Source organism: Mobula birostris, chromosome 10, assembly GCF_030028105.1.
Source record: "Mobula birostris isolate sMobBir1 chromosome 10, sMobBir1.hap1, whole genome shotgun sequence".
NCBI lineage: Eukaryota > Metazoa > Chordata > Chondrichthyes > Myliobatiformes > Myliobatidae > Mobula > Mobula birostris.
The window spans coordinates 110557451-110582041 of record NC_092379.1 but is presented as its reverse complement, the minus strand read 5'-3'; the positions used below and the strand labels follow the sequence as shown (position 1 = coordinate 110582041).

The window sequence follows — 24591 nt, the reverse complement described above, 5'->3', positions numbered from 1 at the left end:
ATTATCGCCAGTTAGCTTGATATTTATTGTTGGCAAGATACCAGGGTCAATAATTAAAGGAGAAATAACTCATCATTAAAGAAAGCTTAATTAGGACAAACTGTATCAACACAGTTTCATGAAAGGTAAATTATGTTTGATAATTTAAATCTCTGAGGATTTAACAAGCAGAATCGGTAGGTGGGAACCATTGTTGTTGGGTACACTCAGTGGCCACTTTAGTAGGTACAGCTGTCCATTAATGCAAATAGCTAAATAGCTAATTAGCCGATCATGTGACATGCAGATATGGTCACGGTTCAGTTGTTGTCCAGACCAAACAACAGAATGGGGAAGAAATGTGATCTAAGTGACTTTGACCATGGAATGATGGTGCCAGATGGGAAGGTTTAAGTACTTTAGAAACGACTGATCTCCTGGGATTTTCATGCACAACAGTCTCTAGAGTTTACTGGGAATGGTGTGAAAAACAAAAAAAACCTGCAGTGAGTGGCAGTTCTGTGGACAAAAATCTCGTTGATGACAGAGGTTATAGTATGGCCAGAGTATTTCAAGCTGACAGGAGAAAGTGACAGTAACTCAAATAACCATGTGTTACAACAGTGGTGTGAAGAAAAGCATCTCTGAATACAATGCACAGCTCATCAAATCTTGAAGTACATAGGCTACAGCAGCAGAAAACCACAAACACACATTCAGTGGCTACTTGATTAAGCACAGAGTGTACTAAACAGTGGCGACTGGGTGTATTAAGATTTCCAAAAGGCATTTGATAAGATGTCACATAAAAGGCTGGTATACAAATATTATTATATAGAAAGTAGTAAATTAACAAGAGTTGAAATTTTATTACAAGAAAGCAGATTTTTATTAAGTACAGTTTTTAGTTCGGAAGTGTGTAACTAGTGGAGAAACCAGCAATCAGCTGCTGGCCTTCAACTGTGTACTATTTAGATTAATGATATGGAGGAGGGTCAGACTGTAAATGTGTTAAGTTCATTTGTATCTAGGTTCTTATGTATGAATCACAAAAAGTTAGCAGGTCCACGTAGATAGAGACGAACTACGTAGGTTAGGAGACCACTTTATCGAGCACCTCCAGTTCATCTACAAAAAGCAGGATTTCCCAGTGGCCAACCATTTTAATTTCTATCTCCATTTCCATTCCAACATGTCGGTGCATGACATCCTCTTCTGCCATGATGAGGCCACTCTCAGGTTGGAGAAGCAACATCTCATATTCCATCTTGATAGCCTCCAACCCGATGGCATGAACATTGATTTCTCCAACTTCTGATAATTTCTCCCCCTTCCCCCATTCCCCACTCTGGCCTCTTACCTCTTCTCCTCACCAGCCTATCACCTGGTTCCCCTCCTCCTTCCCTTTCTCCCATTGTCCCACTCTCTTCTCCTGTCAGATTCATTCTTTTCCAGTCTTTTGCCTTTTCCACCTATCATCTCCCAGCTTCTTACTCCATTCCCCCCTCCCCCACTCATGTGGCTTCACCTATCACACTTTACCTTGTCCTCCTTCCAATCCCCCTCACTTTCTTATTCTGTTGTTATTCGGGGGGAGGGGGTTACATAGATTACTCTCAAGTGATTGCTCCCTTCCTGTTTTTGACTTCCATCCACACTGATTCAGAAGACATCTTTTCTGCAGCTGTGATGCTATCTCTGATAAGTAATGCCACTCTCTCCCTATCACTTTTGAAATGTGTAAATCCAGAACATCCAGCAACCATTTCTGTCCACGTGACAATCTTTGCTCCCTTCTGTTTTCATTGTCACTGCCATACTGATGTAATATTGTAGGAGTGAACTCCAATGAAGTCAGAAGCATGATTGCCTTTCATCTAATATGGACATTTGAGTTTCATATTTAACAATGCACTTCACAACACTGGAAGGTCTAATGATTTAATAAATCCATGAAAAATGCTGCTGGATCAATTTTAATAATATTGAGTTAACAAAGCAGTTCATTAATTTTATTTCTAACATCTTTTTCATCAACTAAAAATGTATCTTTTACTAAATGGGATTTATACAACAGCATATGTTGTGTAAAAACGAGTGCCTGATGGTCGGCACAGATGCGTTGGGCCAGAGGAATTGCTTCCAGGTTCTCACTCTATGACTAGAACTGTTAGGCAAAGTTTTGAACATTTATTTTCCCGACATCTAAAAAATTACACAGACATGAATAATTACATCAATTAATTATTCCAACTACAGTAATAGCTATTTTTCTGTTCATCTTTGGATTACACTGCAATGCAATTTTTCATATTTACAAAATCTTTTCAAAAGGAATGAAGCAATACTTAAAGATTGGTCACTAATGCTAGAAATAGAAGAAATGTTTTACAAAGCCTTAAAATTTAACAAGCTGCAGATATGTTTTGAACTTTAGTCTAGATATTCCCTGGAAAACTAAACTGAAGTTCAGACTTTAGAAGCAGGCCAGATTTTGATGAAATCATGAATAATCGTATTTAAGACTAAATACATCAACCTAATGAACTCTGAAAGTTTTATTCTCACATCGGGGATGTCACCTACTGGAAAATTCAAAGACATTTTTCACCACAGTCAACGAGTAGTTTGGCTGGTTCAGGAAAGTGAACCAGCAAAGTATACTGACAAGCATAACAAACAGATTTTACGATAGGTCTATTTTAACATAATCCAGCCATTAGTCATAGAAACCAACCATTCACCTCAGTGTTTCCATGCAAAAACTGTTAAAAATCTAAGCAATTAATTCTGTATTTTTCCCACTCCAGATCAGATTCCATCACTTTATAAGACAATTTAAATTAATTCCTATCCTTTTGAAACCTATTCAATGTCAATATTAGCAGAAATAACAAGGTAAATTTAAACAAGGTAGTCAAACTCAGTGTAAGTTTTCTTAAAATGAACTTGTTGCTGCCTGCAGGAAAGTGAAATTCCAGCAGTGATCTTTGCTGGTGATGCTGGAAATCCACCAAAAAAAGAAACTAAATAGGATATTGATTCAGCCCTTATAAATAAGGAAGGCAGGTTCAAATTCAAGGTTCTGGGAATACAGAACATTGGCAAAAACAACATAAAAAGTATGAGATGAAAATACTGTAACATTTAGAATTGGGTTTATTTTGTACCTGTGCTGGAAAAATATTTCAAGTGAAATTTGGATCTGTATGATCCAATTGTCCCTCCAGAGATGCAAATTCTTGTTCTGTTATGGGTTTAGGTAGACTGACTTTGGAACCTTGAATGAAATGGAGTTTTTTCAGATATCAATCTGGACAGTGTTAAAAAGTGACTGGAGAGAGAATTTCAGATTCCCATATGCACACTTTCCAGCATGAATAAACAAGAAATAGAGAGTGAAACTGTAACCACTGTTTACCCTTTTCCTCCTTTAAAGATTCATACATAACAACCAAACCTTTGCTATGGCCAAAATCAGCTAAATTAACAGAGACCCTTATCTAAGCACAAATTCAAGGATCTGCTGGTTCATATTCACAAACTATATTCAATTAAACTAAGACCATTAGTTGTTGTGATAACTACCTGGGAACTGTGATCCCACCAAAAAATGGGCATACCTGGCTTATAAAAAAGTACAAAAGAACTGCTCACCTGGTAATTTTCATTGACATCAGTCTGCTCCCAGTGTCCATTAGGTACTCCCATTCGCTGAAATTCTTCCCTTAAATCTATCATTTTCCAGCCAATGTCTCTCTCCATTTCCTTCTGTTTAGGGTTGTATGAGAAAGCATAGAGTTCCTCATACTCCACTGAAATGTAATCAAATATGTTGCAAAGTTAATAAATATAAAACTGCTCATGTATAAAAGGAACACCCTTAACAATCAGCAATAAAAAATCTATATATAAACCATAATAATAAATACTGAATTCTGTTTCATATTTGTCCTGATCTGCCAATATGTTACTATAGTCATAGTCATACTTTATTGATCCCAGGGGAAATTGGTTTTCGTTACAGTTGTACCATAAATAATAGATAGTAATAGAACCATAAATAGTTAAATAGTAATATGTAAATTATGCCAGTAAATTATGAAATAAGTCCAGGACCAGCCTATCGGCTCAGGGTGTCTGACCCTCCAAGGGAGGAGTTATAAAGTTTGGTGGCCACAGGCAGGAATGACTTCCTATGACGCTCTGTGCTACATCTCGGAGGAATGAGTCTCTGGCTGAATGTACTCCTGTGCCCACCCAGTACATTATGTAGTGGATGGGAGACATCGACCAAGATGGCATGCAACTTAGACAGCATCCTCTTTTCAGACACCACAGTGAGAAAGTCCAGTTCCATCCCCACGACATCACTGGCCTTACGAATGAGTTTGTTAAATGAGTTTGTTACTGAATGGAACATTATCAAATTCATGATAGGTTTATAAGCGAGATATCCCTAACTATCCACGAGGTTTTTAAATTATGCTGTTCCTCTAAGTGAACACATCCCACAAACAAAATAAACAGCATCCTAGGGCAGATTGTAAGATCCAGGCCAAATGGGGCAGTGCCTAAGTGTGCAGAGATGCACTGAAGTCTTGCTAAATCCATGCAGCTAACAGAAAAGAAGGAGACAGTCTCTGGTTAACAGTATTCTGTATATTGTGTAGGAACACATACTCATTTGAATCCAGACCAAGTTCAGGACAATTAAGTTTTACACACAATTTAGCAGATAGATCTGTCCCTTGTAGCAACACTTTTTTGCCTAACTCATTTGTGAGATGAATAAAATGCCATCTAGATGTGTCCAAGACATCAATACCATGAAAGTAATTCTTAAGGCAAATCTTCTAAGCATAGTTGAATCTGCAGTCAAACTTTACTACCAAAAAAAATAGATCAAAGTAGTCTTCTCAATACTACCACGAAAATACAGATTACAGTTCACATGCACCAGAACCCCTGAGTTTAACAAGACTCATAAACTAAGCACCTTGAAATCAATGTCTCAGATTCCCTGAAATATGTAATTCCATAATATTGCATTCAAGATATTCCAGCGATGACATTAAACACAAGAGATTCTGCAGATGCTGGAAATTTTGAGCAACACATACAAAATGCTGGAGATACTGGTCGGGCAGCATCTACGGAGGGGAATATACAGTCGACATTTCAAGCTGAGACTCTTCATCAGAACTCCCATAAATATTCTTAAATTCAAAAAGACCAATCATGAAAAAATACCTGCTTACTTGCAACTTCCCCAAGGCAAATGAGAAGCAATCGCTTCTACTGGTACTTCCACAATGATACTTTATTAAACAATTCAATAGCCACTGATACTTCAAGCCCAGTGAAACCAGCCATTTTGTGGGACACTGATTTTGTACCACTGAAAGAAGGCATGAGAAGGTATTAAACAAATAAATGTTAATTTTCCCTAATCAACATCATTCATTAAAATACTGTGGAGAAATGGTTAACTAATCGAGTGTTCTTGTGTATTTTCTGACTTACAGACAAAACCAATTTATGGATGTCTATAAAAATGGAACCCGTTCATAATCTAGAATTGGCCTGCAGTGTGTTTAACCAAATGTTTTTTCTCAAAATCGTTTCTATTGCATCAAACGAAATGTTACTGTACTACACAATGCTATCCTTTTAGGTAAGCACCCTTTGGAAATATTGCAGTTTCAAACCTCTAAAATATTAAAAAAGTAACTAAAATGCTGACATAAGTTCTCCATAATGAAATGAGCTAACAAAGATAGTTTGTGAGAAGGCACTGCAAATTAGGAGAGAATCAAAGCAATTCTTTATAGAGTTCTCTTATTTTTCTTGCACTGTATATAATTTCCAAACATAGAATTGCTACATAAAAGTACAATTGTTGCCTCAGTTTTTGACACATTAAAGTACAACTGGATATTCACTAAAAACAGACTTGAAAATCCGTGCAAAGAATGAGTGTGTGATTCAGCCCCTAGAAGAACACACTCGTTTACAAGTACCTGTTGCTTCACTTTATAATTAAAACAGATTCTTGTCCATTTTTTTCCAGAACCAACATTCTAGCATCAAAATCCCAACAGATTTCTTGACATTCTCATCCCACATCCTCTACAATCTAAAAAATATCCATCATTCCAGTTCAGTAATTTATCCCTGTTCTTGCCAATATTGTTGAAATACTTGTGCATATTCTTGGCAATTACAAGGTCCATTTTAATGCTTCTATGGCGAGCCTCCTATCATCATAAACGTTAACTTATCCAGAACTTTGCTACTTTGTTCCAATCACATGTAGTCTTCTCCTTTCTTATATACTTCTGTTCCCAGGTCCTCAAGACCTTGAATTCTAAGTTCCCTTTCTAAAACTGAAATCCCTTAATGTTCATCATCTATCCTTTTACCATAACTTTTCACATCCTATACTGTCAACCTCCAAAAAAAAACTATGTCCCTTGAACTCCAAACTCTTTCACATCCTGATTCTTTTCACTGCAAAACTGGCAGCTATGTCATTGTTAACTTTGGTCAGAAGAAACTGCATCAATAGAAACTCACTGAACAATTATCAGTATGGAGGTGGGTTAGGAAAATCGTGTTGACCTCAAGCTCAACACGATTTTCCTAACCCATCTCCATACTGATAATTGTCCTAATAGCAAAAATCAATCAATTTTGATGTTGAATGTAGTCATGACTGAGCCATCAGTCTTTGGGGGCAGAGAATTTCGAAGATTCGCTACTTTTCTCCTCATTTTGATCTTAAATGGTGCAGTCCTTACTTTCAGATTGTGACCGTCATTCTAGACTCTCAGCCAGGAGAAACATCCTCCGATGTCTACTTGTTGAGCATTTAGAATGTTTTTGTTTGTTTCAAGCTCCGAAATTCCTTGTAGCCAAGATTTTAATCACGCTTAATATCTTTTTCTTTGATTCACCGATAACTTTGCCCTGACTATGTATCTATGAAGCAGCCAGAAATATTATGATGCTTGAGGGACAAATAAATGCAAGTTATTTATTAATTTGTGATTTTCTCTAATATTTCCTGTTTATCATCCAACACTGACACAATATGGTGTGACAACAATGTCTGTCAACCTCTAAAGCAACAACATAATGGTCTGTTTTTAGCAAATTCATTTGATCTGGGGGAAATTGTCATTGTATTGTAGAATTAAAAACAATACGAACAGTGGAGTCGAGTCAATTAGGAACCTCACTCTGGATCATCAAAGCCAGCAAAAACACTTTTGCCCCATTTAAATTTAGGTTTTATCAAAGAGCCCTAATGACTTCTAATCAACTTAACTAGTAGGAAAATTTTGCTTCATCATCATAGATTTCCTGTTTGTAATTATGCTGGGCATAAAGCAGCTCGGCATTCACAACAATCACTTTGAAGTAACAAATAATATGCAAACTTTGAAAATATGTGATCAGATACCTTAACAATGCATCAACTATTGAACAGAATTAAGGCAAGAGAAAATGCCAATAAACTTAAGAAATACACATGGCGGTTTACAAAGGGTGTATTGTACCTGGTTGTGACAGTCTGAGAAGTGAACTGTAAACATCATGGCAATCACGCTCCCGGCAAATAACAAAGTGTGCAACTCTGAAGTTCTTGCAATGGATTAACAATGGACACCCTGCAGAAGTAAGGGGAAGCTTCTCTATTGTTGAAATATGATGGTGCAAGATCTATAAGAAGAAATAAAATAAATTAGTTTCAATTTCTGGCCATGAACTCTGTATTTTTTCACTTGGCAACAAGTTTCAATTGCAGTGTTCTCAAACCTCTTGTAAATAAAGTAGTGGTCTGTGGTGGCCAGTGCGATCATGTTTGCTGTTGTGTGCTGGGGCAGCAGGCTGAGGGTAGCAGACACCAACAGAATCAACAAACTCATTCGTAAGGCCAGTGATGTTGTGGGGATAGAACTGGACTCTCTGGCGGTGGTGTCTGAAAAGAGGATGCTGTCCAAGTTGCATGCCATCTTGGACAATGTCTCCCATCCATTACATAATGTACTGGTTGGGCACAGGAGTACGTTCAGCCAGGGACTCATTCCACCAAGATGCAACACAGAGCGTCATAGGAAGTCATTCTTGCCTGTGGCCATCAAACTTTACAACTGCTCCCTTGGAGGGTCAGACACCCTGAGCCAATAGGCTGGTCCTGGACTTATTTCCTGGCATAATTTACATATTACTATTTAATTATTTATGGTTTTATTACTATTTAATTATTTATGGTGCAACTGTAACGAAAACCAATTTCCCCCAGGATCAATAAAGTATGACTATGACTATGACTAATCAAATGAAAACTGAAACAAAATACCAATGTTACCCACTAGGAATCCAAATAGATTGTGAAAATGAGAAACAAAAGACAATTCATATTGCTGATACCCACTAGTAACTAACTTCCACTTTAAATCACTCACTGGGTTAAGGATACCGAGCAGGCACACAAACTTACAGCAGATTCTAGAAAACCAGGAAAAATTAGGCATAAACAGAAACTAAAATCTTAGGTATTAACCTTGTCATTTTCTAATCACTTGCTTAAAATTTTTCACTAATTTTGTTTCTATCAGAGGCCAGTTTTACACTGCTTCAAATATAGCAATTCATTGAAGTCAAAGGTATTGTTAGAGTGAGTTTTTGGGTAGACGATTCATTTACACTTAAGTGACTCTGGCCACCAGTCTTCTGTTTGACAAAGTACTGTGGACTAAGTTCACAACAATGCATTTCCTAAAAGCTGTGAATATCGGAATACTAGCCAGATGCTACGGATGGAAGTGGGAAGTTTACAGGTAGTTTCGAAGACAGCCTTATCTATACTTTATATTAATTGTCCTCTATGTTAGCACGTAAAATACCAAATAAATGTATTGTGGATTTGACTTGCACTCCTAAAGGCTGTGAGTACCAACCCAGACATGTTGGCGTCGGGAGGAAAGGATGAGGTCAGAAGGTGTGATATTTTGTATGTAGCTTCAAAAGGAAGCATTGTCTATAACTTTGTAAATAGCGATTGCCCTTTGTGTTTAGCATATAAATATCGAGCCCACATTGGGCTAGCAGACCTTTCTATCGAAAGAGTCTCCATCCGTATGATGCCTGCTGTACCTTGTTGTGTCGAATAAAGAAGCTGCTTTTATCTACCAGTGACTCCATCCCTCCGGTGATTTCATCCACGTTACAACAGGTATATAAAACCCAAACATCAAAATAAGCATCTTTTACTCTCGCAGTGTACAATAATATGCAATTACACACCCATGTCTCTTTTCGGACCTCTGACGAAGACTCTACAAATATCAAATGTGTTGCAGTCAAGTAAAGTGTTCCCAGTGTTGGTTTCTTGGAAGTAAACCGGTCAAGCAACTTCACATATTCCACCTGCAGGAAATACAAAGGCAAGTGAAGATTAAAGTTCCTCAATATTTATATTCACAGTAGATGAATTATTTGCCTTTCACTGGGACATTAGAAAACCAGATGAAGACACAGCAGATACAAACGGTGATTAACTCAGGGCAAATAAAAGCCACCGGGCTGGGAAAAAAACACAATGTTACTTACGTAGAATGAAACAGCCATACTGGGCCTTAACATGACACTGCTTTCAAAATTCCTATGTTCACATTTATATCCAAAACAACTGATGCAAATTTCTCATGCTGCAATACATTACTTACTACTGGAGGCATTGTGGTGTTAATAGTGGTAGATAGGCACAAACATTTTTAAACATGTCACATATTATAAATGTGTCACAGGAAACATTTCACAAACATGTAATCAGAACAAATTATTTTCAACTAAATAATGTACGCAATTGTCTTCCTTTTAATCGCTCTTCATCCAATGATTAGGTATGCTCCTAATTCATCAGAATACGAAACAAGTTAATATCCCACTCCCAATGATACCATGCCACAATAACAACAGATTAGAAAAATGCTTTAAGTTCATTGACACTTTTAAAAATCACACTACCTACATAAGAACTTTCAGGATACACTCGTTTTCAAGGTTCAGAGTTCAAAGTAAATTTATAATTTTTACCATATACTACCCTGAGATTCATTTCCTTGCAGGCATTCACAGTAGAACAAAGAAATTTGATAGAATCAATAAGAAACTAAGCACAAGCAGACAATCATTTTAAATTCTAAAACATTTGAATAAGTGCAACAGGTATGGATAGCCTCTCACTTTAAAACAAACTTCACTGCATTGAACAATTGTTCTTAATCAACAACCACTGAGAAATAAGAAGATGCATTTGTAGGACACTATTTATTTATTTATTTATTGGTTGATTGTGAGAGATGCAGCATGGAATAAACCCTTCCAGCCACGCCACCCAGCAACCTCCGATTTAACCCTCGCCTAATCATGAAACAATTTACGTACCAACCAGTACGTCCTTGGACCGTGGGAGCAAACCAGAGCACCCAGACCGGAGAACACCCAAAATGTTCCACAAGGAGAACACAGACTCCTTTCAGGTGACAGTGGAAATGAACTCCAATGTCCCAAACTGTAATAGCTCACATTAACTGTTATGCTACCATGGTGCCCTTGTTGGTGTATTTATAACAACATATATGAAAGTGAAAGTGTATGGTATGTACTTAACCACGGTAAATGTATTATACTTAAGTTACAAATTGTTGCGTAGCAACAAAGGTTATTTCAATAAAGTAAAATGTATTGGGGTTTAAAAAAAAGATAACTATGTTAGAGATTCTAACTTTATTGTTTAAGGGACTCTTGCAAGCATTAACAACCAAAAAGAAAGTGATATTTGCATTTTTTTTTCATTATTAGCATATTAAATTACCAAACAAAGCAATGTATTTCCAGTTCCAAAAGTAAGATACTGTGAATCTAAAGTTTAATAAATCCCTTGTATTTTTTATTTACTTAAAACTTTAATATTTTTTGAAACTTACTGAAAAAGGGAGATTGATAGATTTTTAAAAAACGTCAATTTTTCCAGGCAACAGAGCTGATCAAGTTAACAGTCAGGTTTTGCCAGCTGTCAAAACATTCAGAGAATCTTTGAAGCAGAGATTACTGGAAGCCCCACTGATTCTGAGGTCCTGTATGTTAAGGGCCAGTAAAAACAGCCGTCTGCTTATGGGTCAGCTAGTTACGAATTGGGAAGGTCTCGGGTGCCATGTTTACACAAGTGGACTAAACCAAAAATTTCTGGCCCAGTACAATCCTTGCTTCTGCCACCCTGACCAATGGATCCTGAATTCTAAAAATCTACCACAGTTCACTTCTAGTTCCTTTATTACTTGATAAAAAAACAAGTCCCCTACCCCTTCAATCGTTCCTGCAGCTGTAATCTTTCAGTTCTGACTCCAACCATTTAAATACTGCCTCCTTGTTCTTCTTACAGCATAGTTTATCCAACTCAGCCTTTTCAGTGCAGCCTAATCAGAGGCTATACAGACAGATATTATAAAAATGTTTTAAAAGGAAACATTTTAAAATCAAGTGTCTTCAAATCAAGCCACTTGCATCATTTTTATCTCACCCACTAAAAGCTATCTAGAACATAGAACAGAACAGGTCCTTCAGCCCGAGCCATTTTTCCTTCATCCATGTGTCTATCTAAAAGTCTCTTAAATGTCCCTAATGCATCTGCCTCTACCACAACCACTAGCAAAATATTGCATGCACCTACCACGCTCTGAGTAGAAAATCTACCTAACATCCCCTCTATGCTTTCCACCAAACACCTTAAATTTATACCACCTCATATTAGCCCATGTTAGATCTCACCAGTGATCATTTCCAGGGCAATTAGTGACCAATGGAAAATCACCCCAAGTCAATTCACAGCAGCTATCATTTGCCTGAATCTAGTCACACAGCTAATGATATAAGTTAGCATGTTTCCTCCGCTGCCAGCAGAAATTTGAGCTTTCAGAAGTAAACTATGACTTCAGGACTTTAGTTCCTAGCTCTAAAATAACTAAATGCACTTTGTGCAGAGTCACAATCTTCTTCTCATGTTCCACATTTCTGGGGTATGAGTTAAATAATTCACTGATGACGGTCTTTCTGAAAAACACCTCTTCTGATGTGCAGTTTGCAGTCACTAGTCCCTTAAAGAGTCAGCAATTTGCAGTATCAGAGTAAGCTAAGATCAAAACAGGAAAAGTGGCTCAGTTATGGCTGTCAAGAGAAATAAAAGATTACAGGAAAAAAAATAGCCCTTAAAAGTTTGCCAAAAAAAAGAGAATCTCAGATTCAGCATAGAAAGACCTTTACAAGGGAGAACTAAATACAGGAAGCTGACTCTGAGAAACATTGAAAAATACAGTAAGAGTTGTTGCAGAACTGTGAAAAGGAAAAAGATTAGCTGAAGTTAATGTGGTTCTTTACAGATTGATAAAAGATAAATTATACCAGAGATAAGGAAATGAAGAGAATTTAAACAAAGTTCTGTATCCACCATCACAGAAGATATAAAAATCTTTCTGGAAATAGTGGTGAGGTACAAAGGATGAATGAAGAGTTCAAAGAAAGTAGCATTAGTCTAGGATTAAATAAGAAAAATTAATGAGACTGAGAAGTAATAAATCCGCAGGAAGAGAAAAGCTGCATCTTCAGGTTTAAAGGTGAGAGCAATAGAAACAGTGGTTGACATCTTTCAAAATCCCGTAGTTCATAAAAAAAGCTAATCTATCCCCACTATTCAAGAAAAGGAGAGAAAACTGACTCTTCTCCTGCAGTGCTACTTCTTTTTACATAGAAACATAGAAAATAGGTGCAGGAGTAGGCCATTCGGCCCTTCGAGCCTGCACCGCCATTCAGTATGATCATGGCTGACCATCCAACTCAGAACACTGTACCTGCCTTCTCTCCATACCCCCTGATCCCTTTAGTCACAAGGGCCATATCTAACTCCCTCTTAAATATAACCAATGAACTGGCCTCAACTGTTTCCTGTGGCAGAGAATTCCACAGATTCACCACTCTCTGTGTGAAGAAGTTTTTCCTAATCTCGGTCCTAAAAGGCTTCCCCTTTATCCTCAAACTGTGACCCCTCCTTCTGGACTTCCCCAACACTGGGAACAATCTTCTTGCATCTAGCCCGTCCAATCCCTTCAGGATTTTATACGTTTCCTATCGGGCTCGAGAAAATCTTACCCCATAACTTTCCAAATGCTTACTACTTGTTCTTTCAACATCAAGCATCCCCTTCAGCGCTATCCGTTGATTACCAAGTGGAGTGACATTTGCAATTTTCCAGTCCTCCAAACCCATGCTAGAATGGTTGAAAAATCATTACCAATGCTCCACAATGACTTCAGAACCCTGGGCTGCAGTCCATTTGGTCCAGGTGAGTTATCTGTCATCTGACCTTTCAGTTTCCCAAGCACCTCCTCCCCAGTAATAACAATTGCACTCACTTCTGCCCCACAACACTCTCAAACTTCTGGCATACTGCTAATGTATTCCACGTGAAGACAGATACAAAATACTTAATTAATTCATCCGCCATTTCTTTGTCTCTCATTACTACCTCTCCAGCATCATTTTTCAGTGGTCTGGTATCTACTCTTCATATATCTGAAAAGGCTTTTTTTGGTAACCTCTTTGCTATTATCGGTTAGCTTACCTTCATATTTCATCTTTTCTCTCATTTTGGTTTTTTAGGTCCCTTCCATTAATTTCTTAAAGTTTCCCAATCCTCTGCCTTCCCACTAATTTTTGTTCTATTATATACCCTCTCTTGCACTTGTGGTGTCTTTGACTTCCCTTGTCAACCACAGTTGCATCCCCTTGCCTTGAGAATATTTCTTGCACCTTCTGAATTTCTCACAGAAACTCTGGCCATTGCTGTTCTGCCATCACCCCTGCTGATGTTCACTTCCACTCAACTTTGACCAGCTCCTCTTTCATGCCTCTAGTTGAAAGTTAAAAAAAAAACACATGGACTAAGATGTTAACTGTCCTGTGCTATCACCAGTGGGATCATCAGTTGATCTGCCACCTGTCTTCAGGAGTTTCAGCCCGCTTATGATCAAGACTCCCTCGAGGTGGTGGGCCAGCAGTGCTAAAGCACCATCTCCCACTGGTGAGCTTAAAAACTTGGCATCTGCCTCTATCAGAGTTGTTGGTCACTTCCATCCAACAGATAGTCTGTTCTTCAGGTGCCTATGCAACTACTGAAGGTTTTGCAAGATATGTATACGCTGTCAGGCTATCTGCCCCTCTGGATGTACTTGGTCCACACCCATGCTGATCCTTTCTCTGCTGCCTCAGCTGCAACCCTGCTGGTTGACTTGATCTCTCTCCTTGTGAAGCCAAGGTCACACAGCCACCTGACCACTATACCCTATACTCCACTGCAATACTGATACATCTGACTTTAGCTTCTCCCTCTCAAATTGCAGGGTGGGGTCTGTCATATTTTGATCACTGCCTCCTAAGGGTTCCTTACATTCCTAATCAAATCCACTTTATTACCCAACACCCATTCCAGAATTGCCTTTCCCCTAGTGGGCTCAACCACCACAAGCTGATCTAAAAAGACATCTTGTAGTCATTCTACAAATTCTCTCTTTTGGAATCCAGCACCAACCTGATTTTTCCAATCCATCTGAATATTGAAATCCACCACGACTATTGTAACATTGTCCTTCTATCTCCCATTGGAATTTGTAGCCCACATCTCACCCACTGATCAGATGCCTGTCTATAACTCCCATTAGGGACTGTTTACCCAAAAGGATTCCACACCTTCCGATCTCATGTCACTTCTTTCTAAGGATTTGATTTCACTTTTTACCAACAGAGCCATCTCATCCCCTCTGCCTATACTTTTGATACACTGTGTATCCTTAGATGCTAAGATCCCAACTATGATATTCTTTCAGCCACGATTCAATAATGTCCACATTATACCTACCAATCTCTAAACTGCACGACAAGATCACCTATCTTAAGTCTTGTATTGTCACTTTTTTCGATCTTGTCCCCATGTTACACCGTAATTCATGCCACTGACTGCAATTTTGCCCTATAATCTGCCTATCCTTCCTGAGTCTCACTGCACACTGCCTCCAGTTGTATACCAACTGCCCCATCGTCAGCCCCATCACTCGGGTTCCCATTCCCCCACTAAATCATTTTAAACCCTCCCCAACCAGTCTAGCAAACCTGCCCGCAAGGATATTGGTTCCCCTCGAGTTCAGGTGTTCCATCCTGATGAAGGATCTTGGCCCAAAACATCGACTGTTTACTCTTTTCCATAGATGCTGCCTGGCCTGCAGAGTTCCTCCAGCATTCTGTACGTGTTGCCTGGATTTCCAGCAACTGCACTCTCTCTCGTGTAGGTGTACCCCATCCCTTTTGTACAGATTATACCTTCCCCAGAGAGACCCCAATGATTCAGAAATCTGAAACCATGCCCCCTGCACCAGTTCCTCAACCATGCATTTATGTACTAAATCATCCTATTCTTACTCTAACTGGCACTTGGCACAAGCAGCAATCCAGAGATTACTACCCTCCAGGTCCTCTTCAGCTTTCTACCTAAATCTCTAAATTCTCTCTTCAGGACCACCTCCTTTTTCCTACCTATATCATTGGGGCCAATATGTACTAAGTTCTGGCTGATCACCCTCCCCCTTTGGACCCCATCCAACAAAACATGTTGTTGGCAGATGCATAGATGCAGTTAGAACTATGCCTAGCCACACAATCGTAAGGGTAGAAGGAGTGCAGCAGTGGGCAAAACAACCATCCACTGTGGTGTGCCAGTGTTGATTTTCAGCCAGGAGATCTTATTTCACATTGGCATTGCCTGCGATCTCCTGGTGAGGAAATAGTTGCAGAGGCCCAGGATTTGGTGTCTGTTGATTAGAACTGAGGGTATGATGGTGCTGAACGTTGAGCTGTAATCAATAAACAGCAGGTACAGTATTGCTATTGACCAGGTGATACCAGTGGACAGCAAGTGAGATTGCATTCGCTGGAGACCCACTGAGGCCTTGGGCAAATTGCAGCGAGTCCAGGTTCTTGCTTAAGCAGGAGTTGATACTAACCATGACCAACCTCTCAAAGCACTTCATTGTAGTCGATGTGAGTGCCACTACGCGATAGGTGTTGAGGCAGCTCACCCAGCTCTTCTTGGACCGGACTCAAAAGATGAAATGGGGAGGGATCAGAGAGAGGAATGGGCGGAAGATCGGGGAGTGAGTATGGGGTGGTAGATCGGTAGAGGGAACGGGGCACGGGGCGGGAGAACGGGGCACGGGGAACGGGGCGGGAAAACGGGGCACGGGGAACGGGGCGGGAGATCGGAGCACGGGGAACGGGGCGGGAGAACGGGGCACGGGGAACGGGGCGGGAAAACGGGGCACGGGGAACGGGGCGGGAAAACGGGGCACGGGGAACGGGGCGGGAGATCGGAGCACGGGGAACGGGGCGGGAGATCGGAGCACGGGGAACGGGGCGGGAGATCGGGGCACGGGGAACGGGGCGGGAGATCGGGGCACGGGGAACGGGGCGGGAGATCGGGGCACGGGGAACGGGGCGGGAGATCGGTACGGGGAACGGGGCGGGAGAACGGTACGGGGAACGGGGCGGGAGAACGGTACGGGGAACGGGGCGGGAGAACGGTACGGGGAACGGGGCGGGAGATCGGTACGGGGAACGGGGCGGGAGATCGGTACGGGGAACGGGGCGGGAGATCGGTACGGGGAACGGGGCGGGAGAACGGTACGGGGTACGGGGCGGGAGATCGGTAAGGGAACGGGACGAAAGATCGGTACGGGGAACGGGGCGGGAGAACGGTACGGGGAACGGGACGGAAGATCGGAACGGGGCGGGAGATCTGTACAGGGAACGGGACAGGAGATCGGTAGAAGGAATGGGACGGGAGATCGGAGAGAAGGAAGGGGAGGAATAGGACGGGATCAGCCGGATTGCTACGGGGATGGAGAATAGGACGTGAGATCGGTAGCGGGAATGGGGTGGGAGAATGAATAGGACGGGGGAGGGAATAGGACGTGAGATCCTGGAGATCAGGAATGAGATGGGACTCGGAGAGGGGATTGGGGATAGGACGGGATCAGGGAGAGGGGGGCAGAGGGGGAGGGATCGAGGAAATGGGCGGCTTTGATTTCGTTGCCGCCAGCCTTACCTTTGGTGTTATGATGTGCTCCATGGTCAGCAGCGTACTGTCCCCTCGGCTGGTGGGAGCCGCAATCAGGCGTCCGACCGGAAGAGCGACGTACTGCGTGTTTTCATTTTCTCAAACTCGGTCCCTGTACCCATCATCACCGTAAAGGCCCGCCATTTCCGGCAGCACCACGTGATCGCTGCCGCTTTCTCCGCCCCGCCCCGCCCCGCCCCCGGTGGACTGTGATCCCGCGAGACTTGAGGGAGGACGGGGCAGGGGTTGAGAGCTCGGAAGGAGCTGTTCCTTACCGTTATTGTTGGGAAAGTTCCCGAGTTTGGCATGTTTGTAGGTGGGGGCGTCCTTCTGCTACTGAGCCGAGTGTGCAAGAGAAATCTCTGAAACATTGAGAGGGTGGAGGGGGGCAATGTTGCCATGTTTTAATACATTGAACATATTGACCAAATGACACGAGAAATGTAGAGTTTTACAATTGTATCCCAACATTAAGCACATCTTTCTCTCCCCCCCCCCACACTTTTCCGCGTTGCATAGGGGTCATTTCCTACGCGACTCCCTGATCCATTCATCCCTCCCTCCTGGTACATCCTTGCTAGCAGTGTGTCCCTCACTACCACTCAGGGCCCCAAACAGTTCTTCCAGGTGAGGCGACACTTCACCTGTGAGTCTATTGGAGGTCATCTATTGCATCCAGTGTTCCCGGTGTGGCCTCCTGTATCAGGGAGACCCAACACAGATTAGGAGACTGCTTTGCAGAGCACTTATGCTCTGTAAGTCAGAAAAAGCGGGATCTTTCAGTGGCCACCCATTTTAATTCCACTTCCCATTCCCATTCTGACAAGTCCATCCATGACTTTCTTGTGGTAAACCATGTATATATGTTGTAACTCGGTTACCTGTCTGGACACACACCTCTGCTGACTCTGACTGCCCCTGTGGCTCCTCCCACAGAGTCCTGTATAAAGGTGTTCGCCTTGCCCCTCCCCCTCAGTCCAGGGGCAGACACTCACTGTGGAGGTCGTATTGTACAGCGAATAAAAGCCTTTCAGTATTTTACCAAACCTCAGTCTTTTGGAGTAATTGAAGGTGCTTCATTTCTCTCCTGTTGTAATGAAGCCACATTCAAGTTGGAGGAGCAACAACTGATATTCCATCTGGGTAGCCTCCAACCTGATGGCATGAACAGCGATTTCTCAAACTTCTGGTCATGGTCTTCTCCCCCTTCTCCATTCCCCATCCCCATTTCCCTCTCTCACCTTATCTCCTTTCCTGGCCATTGCCTCCTCTGGTATTCCTCCCACTCTTTTTTCTTCCATGGCTTTGTGTCCTTTCCTATTAGATTCCCCCTTCTCCAGACCTGTATCTCTTTCACCAATCAACTTCACAGCTCTTTACTTCACCCCTCCTCCTCCCAGTTTCACCAATCACCTTGTGTTTCTCCCTCCCCTCCCCCAACCTTCCTACTCTGACTCCTCATCTTTTTTTTCTCCAGTCCTGCTGAAGGGTCTTGGCCCAAAGTGTGGACTGTAGTTGCTGCCTGCCCTGCTGAGTTCCTCCAACATTTTGTGTGTCTTGCTTGGATTTCCAGCATCTGCAAATTTTCTCTTGTTTGAGATTTAAAATCTTTTTTTTGTCTTTTTGTATAAAGAATAAATTTGAAGTTTGTATTATCCCAGTTCATGTAAGTGGCAATGGTGCTCTGTGCACAATGTGTGAACACTGCCTATGTTGAGATTGGAAAACAGTGTCAGGTACAAACTGAATGACACTACAACTGTAGAGAGAGTACCTTTTGTGTGTATATGTATTTTTATCATTAAAGTTTATTGTTGAAATTGAAAGGAAAAGGCATTTCTTGGCTGGCAGTGATCGTTCCTGCATGGTTGAAGTCAAACTCCCAATGCATCCTGACCTCAGAATAGTACTCCCCTGATGGTAAAAAATTAAGAATGCCCAACACACTTTTGGCAAGAGGGAAATTAAAGCCTTGTAATTGCCTTCTTAAGACCATAAGACACTGGAGCAGAATTAGGCCATCGAGTCAGCTCCACCATCCAATCGTGGCTGATGTGTTATCCATCTCAACCCTATTCCCCCGATAATGCCTTTACTAATCAAGAAACTATCAACCTCTGCTTAAAATATACCCAATGACTTGGTCCCCATTGCCATCTGTGGTGATTAGTTCCACAAATTCCCCACGGTTTAGCTATAGAAATTCCTTCTCATCTCTGCTTTAAGGGTTTGTATTCTGAGGCTGTGTCCATGGATCCTAGACTCCCCACTATTGGAAACACCTTCACCATGTCCACTCTAGGCCTTTCAATATTCAGTGCGTTTCAATGAGATTCCCCCCTCATTCTTTTAAACTTCACCAAACACAGGCCCAGGGCCATCAGCCACTCCTCATACATTATTAACCCTTTCATTTCTGGAGTTATTCTCGTGAGCCTCCTCTGGACCCTCTCAATGCCTTTTTTAGATAAGGGGCCCAATACTCCAATACCCCAAGTGTGGACTGACCAATGCCTCAGATTACACTCTTGCTTTTCTATTCTATTCCTCTGGAAATGAATGCTTACATTGCATTTGCCTTCCTTACCACCGACTCAATCTGCAAGCTAACCTTAGGGAATCGTGCACGAGCACCACCAAACCAATTTACACTTTCTGTTAACACACATAAAAGTTGCTGGTGAATGCAGCAGGCCAGGCAGCATCTCTAGGAAGAGGTACAGTCGACATTTCGGGCCGAGACCCTTCGTCAGGACAAACGAAGGATCTCAGCCCGAAACGTTGACTGTACCTCTTCCTAGAGATGCTGCCTGGCCTGCTGCGTTCACCAGCAACTTTTATGTGTGTTGCTTGAAATTCCAGCATCTGCAGATTTCCTTGTGTTTACACTTTCTGTCATTGAATTCACTACTAGTTTGGAAAATAGTCTACACCTTATTCCTCCTATCAAAGTACATGAACATACACTTCCCTACACAGTTTTCCATCTGCTACTTCTTTACCAACTCTCTTAATCAATCCAAGTTCTTCTACAGACTCTGAGATTTCTCAATACTACCTGCCCCTCCACCTACCTTTGTATCATCAGAAACTTGGCGATAAGGTCATCAATTCCATCATCTAGATTATTGACATGTAATGTGAAAAGAAGTGGTCCCTATACTGACCGCTGCAGAACACTACTGGTCACAACTCTGCAATTTTTTTTCCAGTGTTGGCAGAGCATTTGCTAAACCAAATGAAGATATATCAAGATTCTATAGTACCTCTCTATATTGGTTAGAATCATTAGGGACAAATTGTTGATGATATTTACACAAAGGAAGACGGGTAAATAATGCTTAGCTTCTTGTTAAAATTCATCCAGAGCAGCTGCATGACAGAGGACTCTCGTCTACAGGTTCTTCCCAAGGATGCACACTGAAACAATCTTCAAGTTCTTCCGGGAGCTTATCATTTTGTGAAAAACATATCTTGGTGATAAGTAAATGCTGATGCCTGGCACATTCCAGGTAGCAGGAACACTTGATAGGGGGAGTACTAAAGCTTGGTGAAACTATTGCAAAGGATTTTGAGGAAGGCCCTGCCACCTCTGTGGATTGAAGCTCTAGATCTTCTGCAACAGTCCCATGAACACATGCAGATATATTGCTCAAAGAGTCCATATGTATGGCACTGTGCTTCAGAATCAGAATCAGGTTTAGTATCACCGGCATGTGACGTGAAATTTGTTAACTTAGTTAGCAGCACCAGTTCAATGCAATACATATTCTAGCAGAGAGAGAAAAAAAAAATAAAACATAATAATAAATAAACAAGTAAATCAATTATGTATATTGAATAGATTTTTTTAAATATGCAAAAACAGAAATATTGTATATTAAAAAAGTGAGGTAGTGTCCAAAGCTTCAACATCCATTTAGGAATTGGATGGCAGAGGGGAAGAAGCTGTTCCTGAATCACTGAGTGTGTGCCTTCAGGCTTCTGCACCTCCTACCTGATGGTAACAGTGAGAAAAGGGCATGCGTGGGTGCCAGAGGTCCTTAATAATGGACGCTGCCTTTCTGAGACACCGCTTCCTAAAGATGTCCTGGGTACTTTGTAGGCTAGTTCCCAAGATGGAACTGACTAGGTTTACAACCTTCTGCAGGTTCTTTCGGTCCTGTGCAGTAGCCCCTCCATACCAGACAGTGATGCAGCCTGTCAGAATGCTCTCCACGGTACAACTATAGAAGTTTTTGAGTGTATTTGTTGACATGTCAAATCTCTTCAAACTCCTAGTAAAGTATAGCCACTGTCTTGCCTTCTTTATGACTACATCGATGTGTTGGGACCAGGTTAGATCCTCAGAGATCTTGACACCCAGGAACTTGAAGCTGCTCACTCTCTCCACTTCTGCTCCCTCTATGAGAATTGGTATGTGTTCCTTCGTCTTACCCTTCCTGAAGTCCACAATCAGCTCTTTCGTCTGACTGATGTTGAGTGCCAGGTTGTTGCTGCGGCACCATTCCACTAGTTGGTATATCTCACTCCTGTACACCCTCTCGTCACCACCTGAGATTCTACCAACAATGGTTGTATCGTCAGCAAATTTGTAGATGGTGTTCGAGCTATGCCTAGCAACACAGTCATGTGTATGTAGAGAGTAGAGCAGTGGGCTAAGCACACACCCCTGAGGTGCACCAGCGTTGATCGTCAGCGAGGAGGATATTTTATCACCAATCCGTACAGACTGTGGTCTTCCGGTTAGGAAGTCGAGGATCCAATTGCAGAGGGAGGTACAGAGGCCCAGATTCTGCAACTTCTCAATCAGGACTGTGGGAATGATGGTATTAAATGCTGAGCTATAGTCGATGAACAGCATCTTGACATAGGTGTTTGTGTTGTCCAGGTGGTCTAAAGCCGTGTGGAGAGTCATTGAGATTGCATCTGCCATTGACCTATTGTGGCGATAGGCAAATTGCAACGGGTGCAGGTCTTTGCTGAGGCAGGAGTTCAGTCTAATAATAACCAACCTCTCAAAGCATTTCATCACTGTCGATGTGAGTGCTACCAGGTAATAGTCGCTAAGGCAGCCCACATTATTCTACTTGGGCACTGGTCTAATTGTTGCCTTTTTTAAGCAAGTGGGAGCTTCTGCCTGTAGCAGAGAGAGGTTGAAAATGTCCTTGAATATTCCTGCTAGTTGGTTGGCATAGGTTTTCAGAGCCATACCTGGTACTCCATCAGGACCTTCTGCCTTGCGAGGGTTCACTCTCTTTAAAGATATTCTGACATTGGCCTCTGAGACAGAGATCACAGGGTCATCGGGTGCAGCAGGGATCTTCACAGCTGTAGTTGTGTTCTCCCTTTCGAAGCGTGCATAGAAGGCATGAGTTCATCTGGCCATTCATACTACTGGGTTTCGCCGCCATTCACACTATTGGGTTTCGCTTTGTAGGAAGCAATATCTTGCAGACCCTGCCAGAGTTGCTATGCATCTGATATCGCCTCCAACCTCGTTCAAAATTGTCTCTCTGTCCTTGAAATAGCCCTCCGCAAAATCATACCTGGTTTTCTGGTACAGGCCTGGGTTGCCAGACTTGAATGCTACAGATCTAACCTTCGGCAGGCGACGTACCTCCTGGTTCATCCACGGCTTTTGGTTTGGGAATGTACAGTAAGTCTTTGTAGGCACACACTCACCCACACAGGTTTTAATGAAGTTGGTAACAACTGCAGCATACCCATCCAGATCCAAGGATAAATCCCTGAATACAGTCCAGTCCACCAATTCAAAGCAGTCCTGTAGACACTCCTGTGCTTCCCTTGTCCAAACCTTCTTGGTCCTCACTGTTAGTGCTGCAGTCTTCAGTCTCTCCCTATACTCAGGGAGTAGAAGTACAGCTAGGTGATCAGACTTCCCGAAGTGAGGGCGTGGAATAGCACGGCAGGCATTCTTGATGGTGGTGTAGCAATGGTCCAGTGTGTTGTTTCCCCTGGTATTACAAGTGACCTGTTGATGGTAATTGCTTAGTGATTTTTTCAGACTGGCCTGGTTAAGATCTCCAAAAACGATGGAGAAGGCATTAGGGTACGCGGTTTTGTGCATGTTGATCCCATTGCTCAGATCATCTAAAGCCTGCTTGACATTGGCCTGAAGTGGAATGTAAACTGCTACCAGAATGACTCAGAGAACTCCTGTGGTAGGTAGAAAGGATGACACTTTACTACTAGATATTCCAGGTCTGGTGAGCAGAATTGGACAGCACTGATATACTTGTGCACCAAGTTGATCATGAGGCATACTCCTCCACCTCTGCTTTTGAGAGACTCTATAGATCCATCCTGACACTGTATAGTAAACCCGTCGATCTGAATCGCTGCATCCGGTATGGAAGGGGTTAACCAGGATTCCGTGAAACAAAGGACGCACGCTTTGTACATAGTCTGTATTAACTAAATGACGCAATAAATGTATAGACTTGATAATACTCTGCATGTACAGATTGTAAATAAAGCCATGCACTGTTTTCAAATTCTTCCATATATATTTTTTAAATAATGTTTATTTTTGAAGTTTAAAATATCTTCCTGAGTGCTTTTACAATTCTCTTCACTGTTTCAGGACCACCTGCTTTTGTGTCTTCAATAGACCATGTGTTTTTTAACTCCTTGGCTTATCTCCAGTATTTCAACTCTGGCAATTTTTAGAATGTCCTGTTTGCAGAAAACTCCTGTTTATTTTAATTGTCATTGGCTTCTAAACTCTTAAAGCCATGATTTAACATTGTCACTGCCATCTTTAAATTCTTACTGGCTCTTCTGACTTCCATCTCTGTAACCGTCTATAGTTCCATCTGAAATTTTCTGTGAATCTTAAGCTATCAGTGTTCCATTGGTAGTTTGTGGCTGCAGTTCCATGATTTGTGATTCCTTTGCCAAATACATATATCTACATCTGCTCGAAAGAGTGTGGTCCTCATAATATTATCTAAAGTTTGAATCCATCTTTTGTTCATGGCTGTATGAAATATAGTTGCACACTTTTTTCATATTAAAGCAATAAATCCAAATTTTCTTTGTATTCTGGAAACAAAAATAAACCCAGCACTGACCCTTGGAATACTCTGTTTGCTTTTCACAATCTCCAATTTGCACAACACAAATTTATCTATCCAGCAATCAATTTTCAATTCATGGTACTCCACTTACAATTGTATCATAATGCAATAGAATCAGAATTGGGTTTAATATCATTGGCATATGTCATGAGATTTGTTGTTTTGCAGCAGAAGTACATTGCAATGCATAATAATAATAAAACTATACATTACCATAAGAAATCACACACACACATATATATATTTATATATAAACATTAAATTATATAAGTAGTGCAA

The 24591-nt window shown here is 41.4% G+C and overlaps 1 protein-coding gene across 1 annotated transcript in view; it reads right to left on the bottom strand.

Annotated features, from left to right (window-relative positions):
• The window catches only part of mtmr8 (myotubularin related protein 8), a 43628-nt gene extending 26261 nt beyond the window's left edge, over positions 1–17367 (bottom strand). The window contains exons 1-4 of the mRNA XM_072270820.1: positions 17198–17367; positions 9295–9417; positions 7545–7707; positions 3637–3794 (exon numbers count right to left, since the gene is read on the bottom strand). Of these exons, the coding sequence (XP_072126921.1) occupies positions 3637–3794; positions 7545–7707; positions 9295–9417; positions 17198–17221 (468 nt within the window). The 5' untranslated portion in view covers positions 17222–17367. The remainder of the gene's footprint in view (positions 1–3636; positions 3795–7544; positions 7708–9294; positions 9418–17197) is intronic.
• Between the last annotated feature and the right edge of the window lie 7224 nt (positions 17368–24591).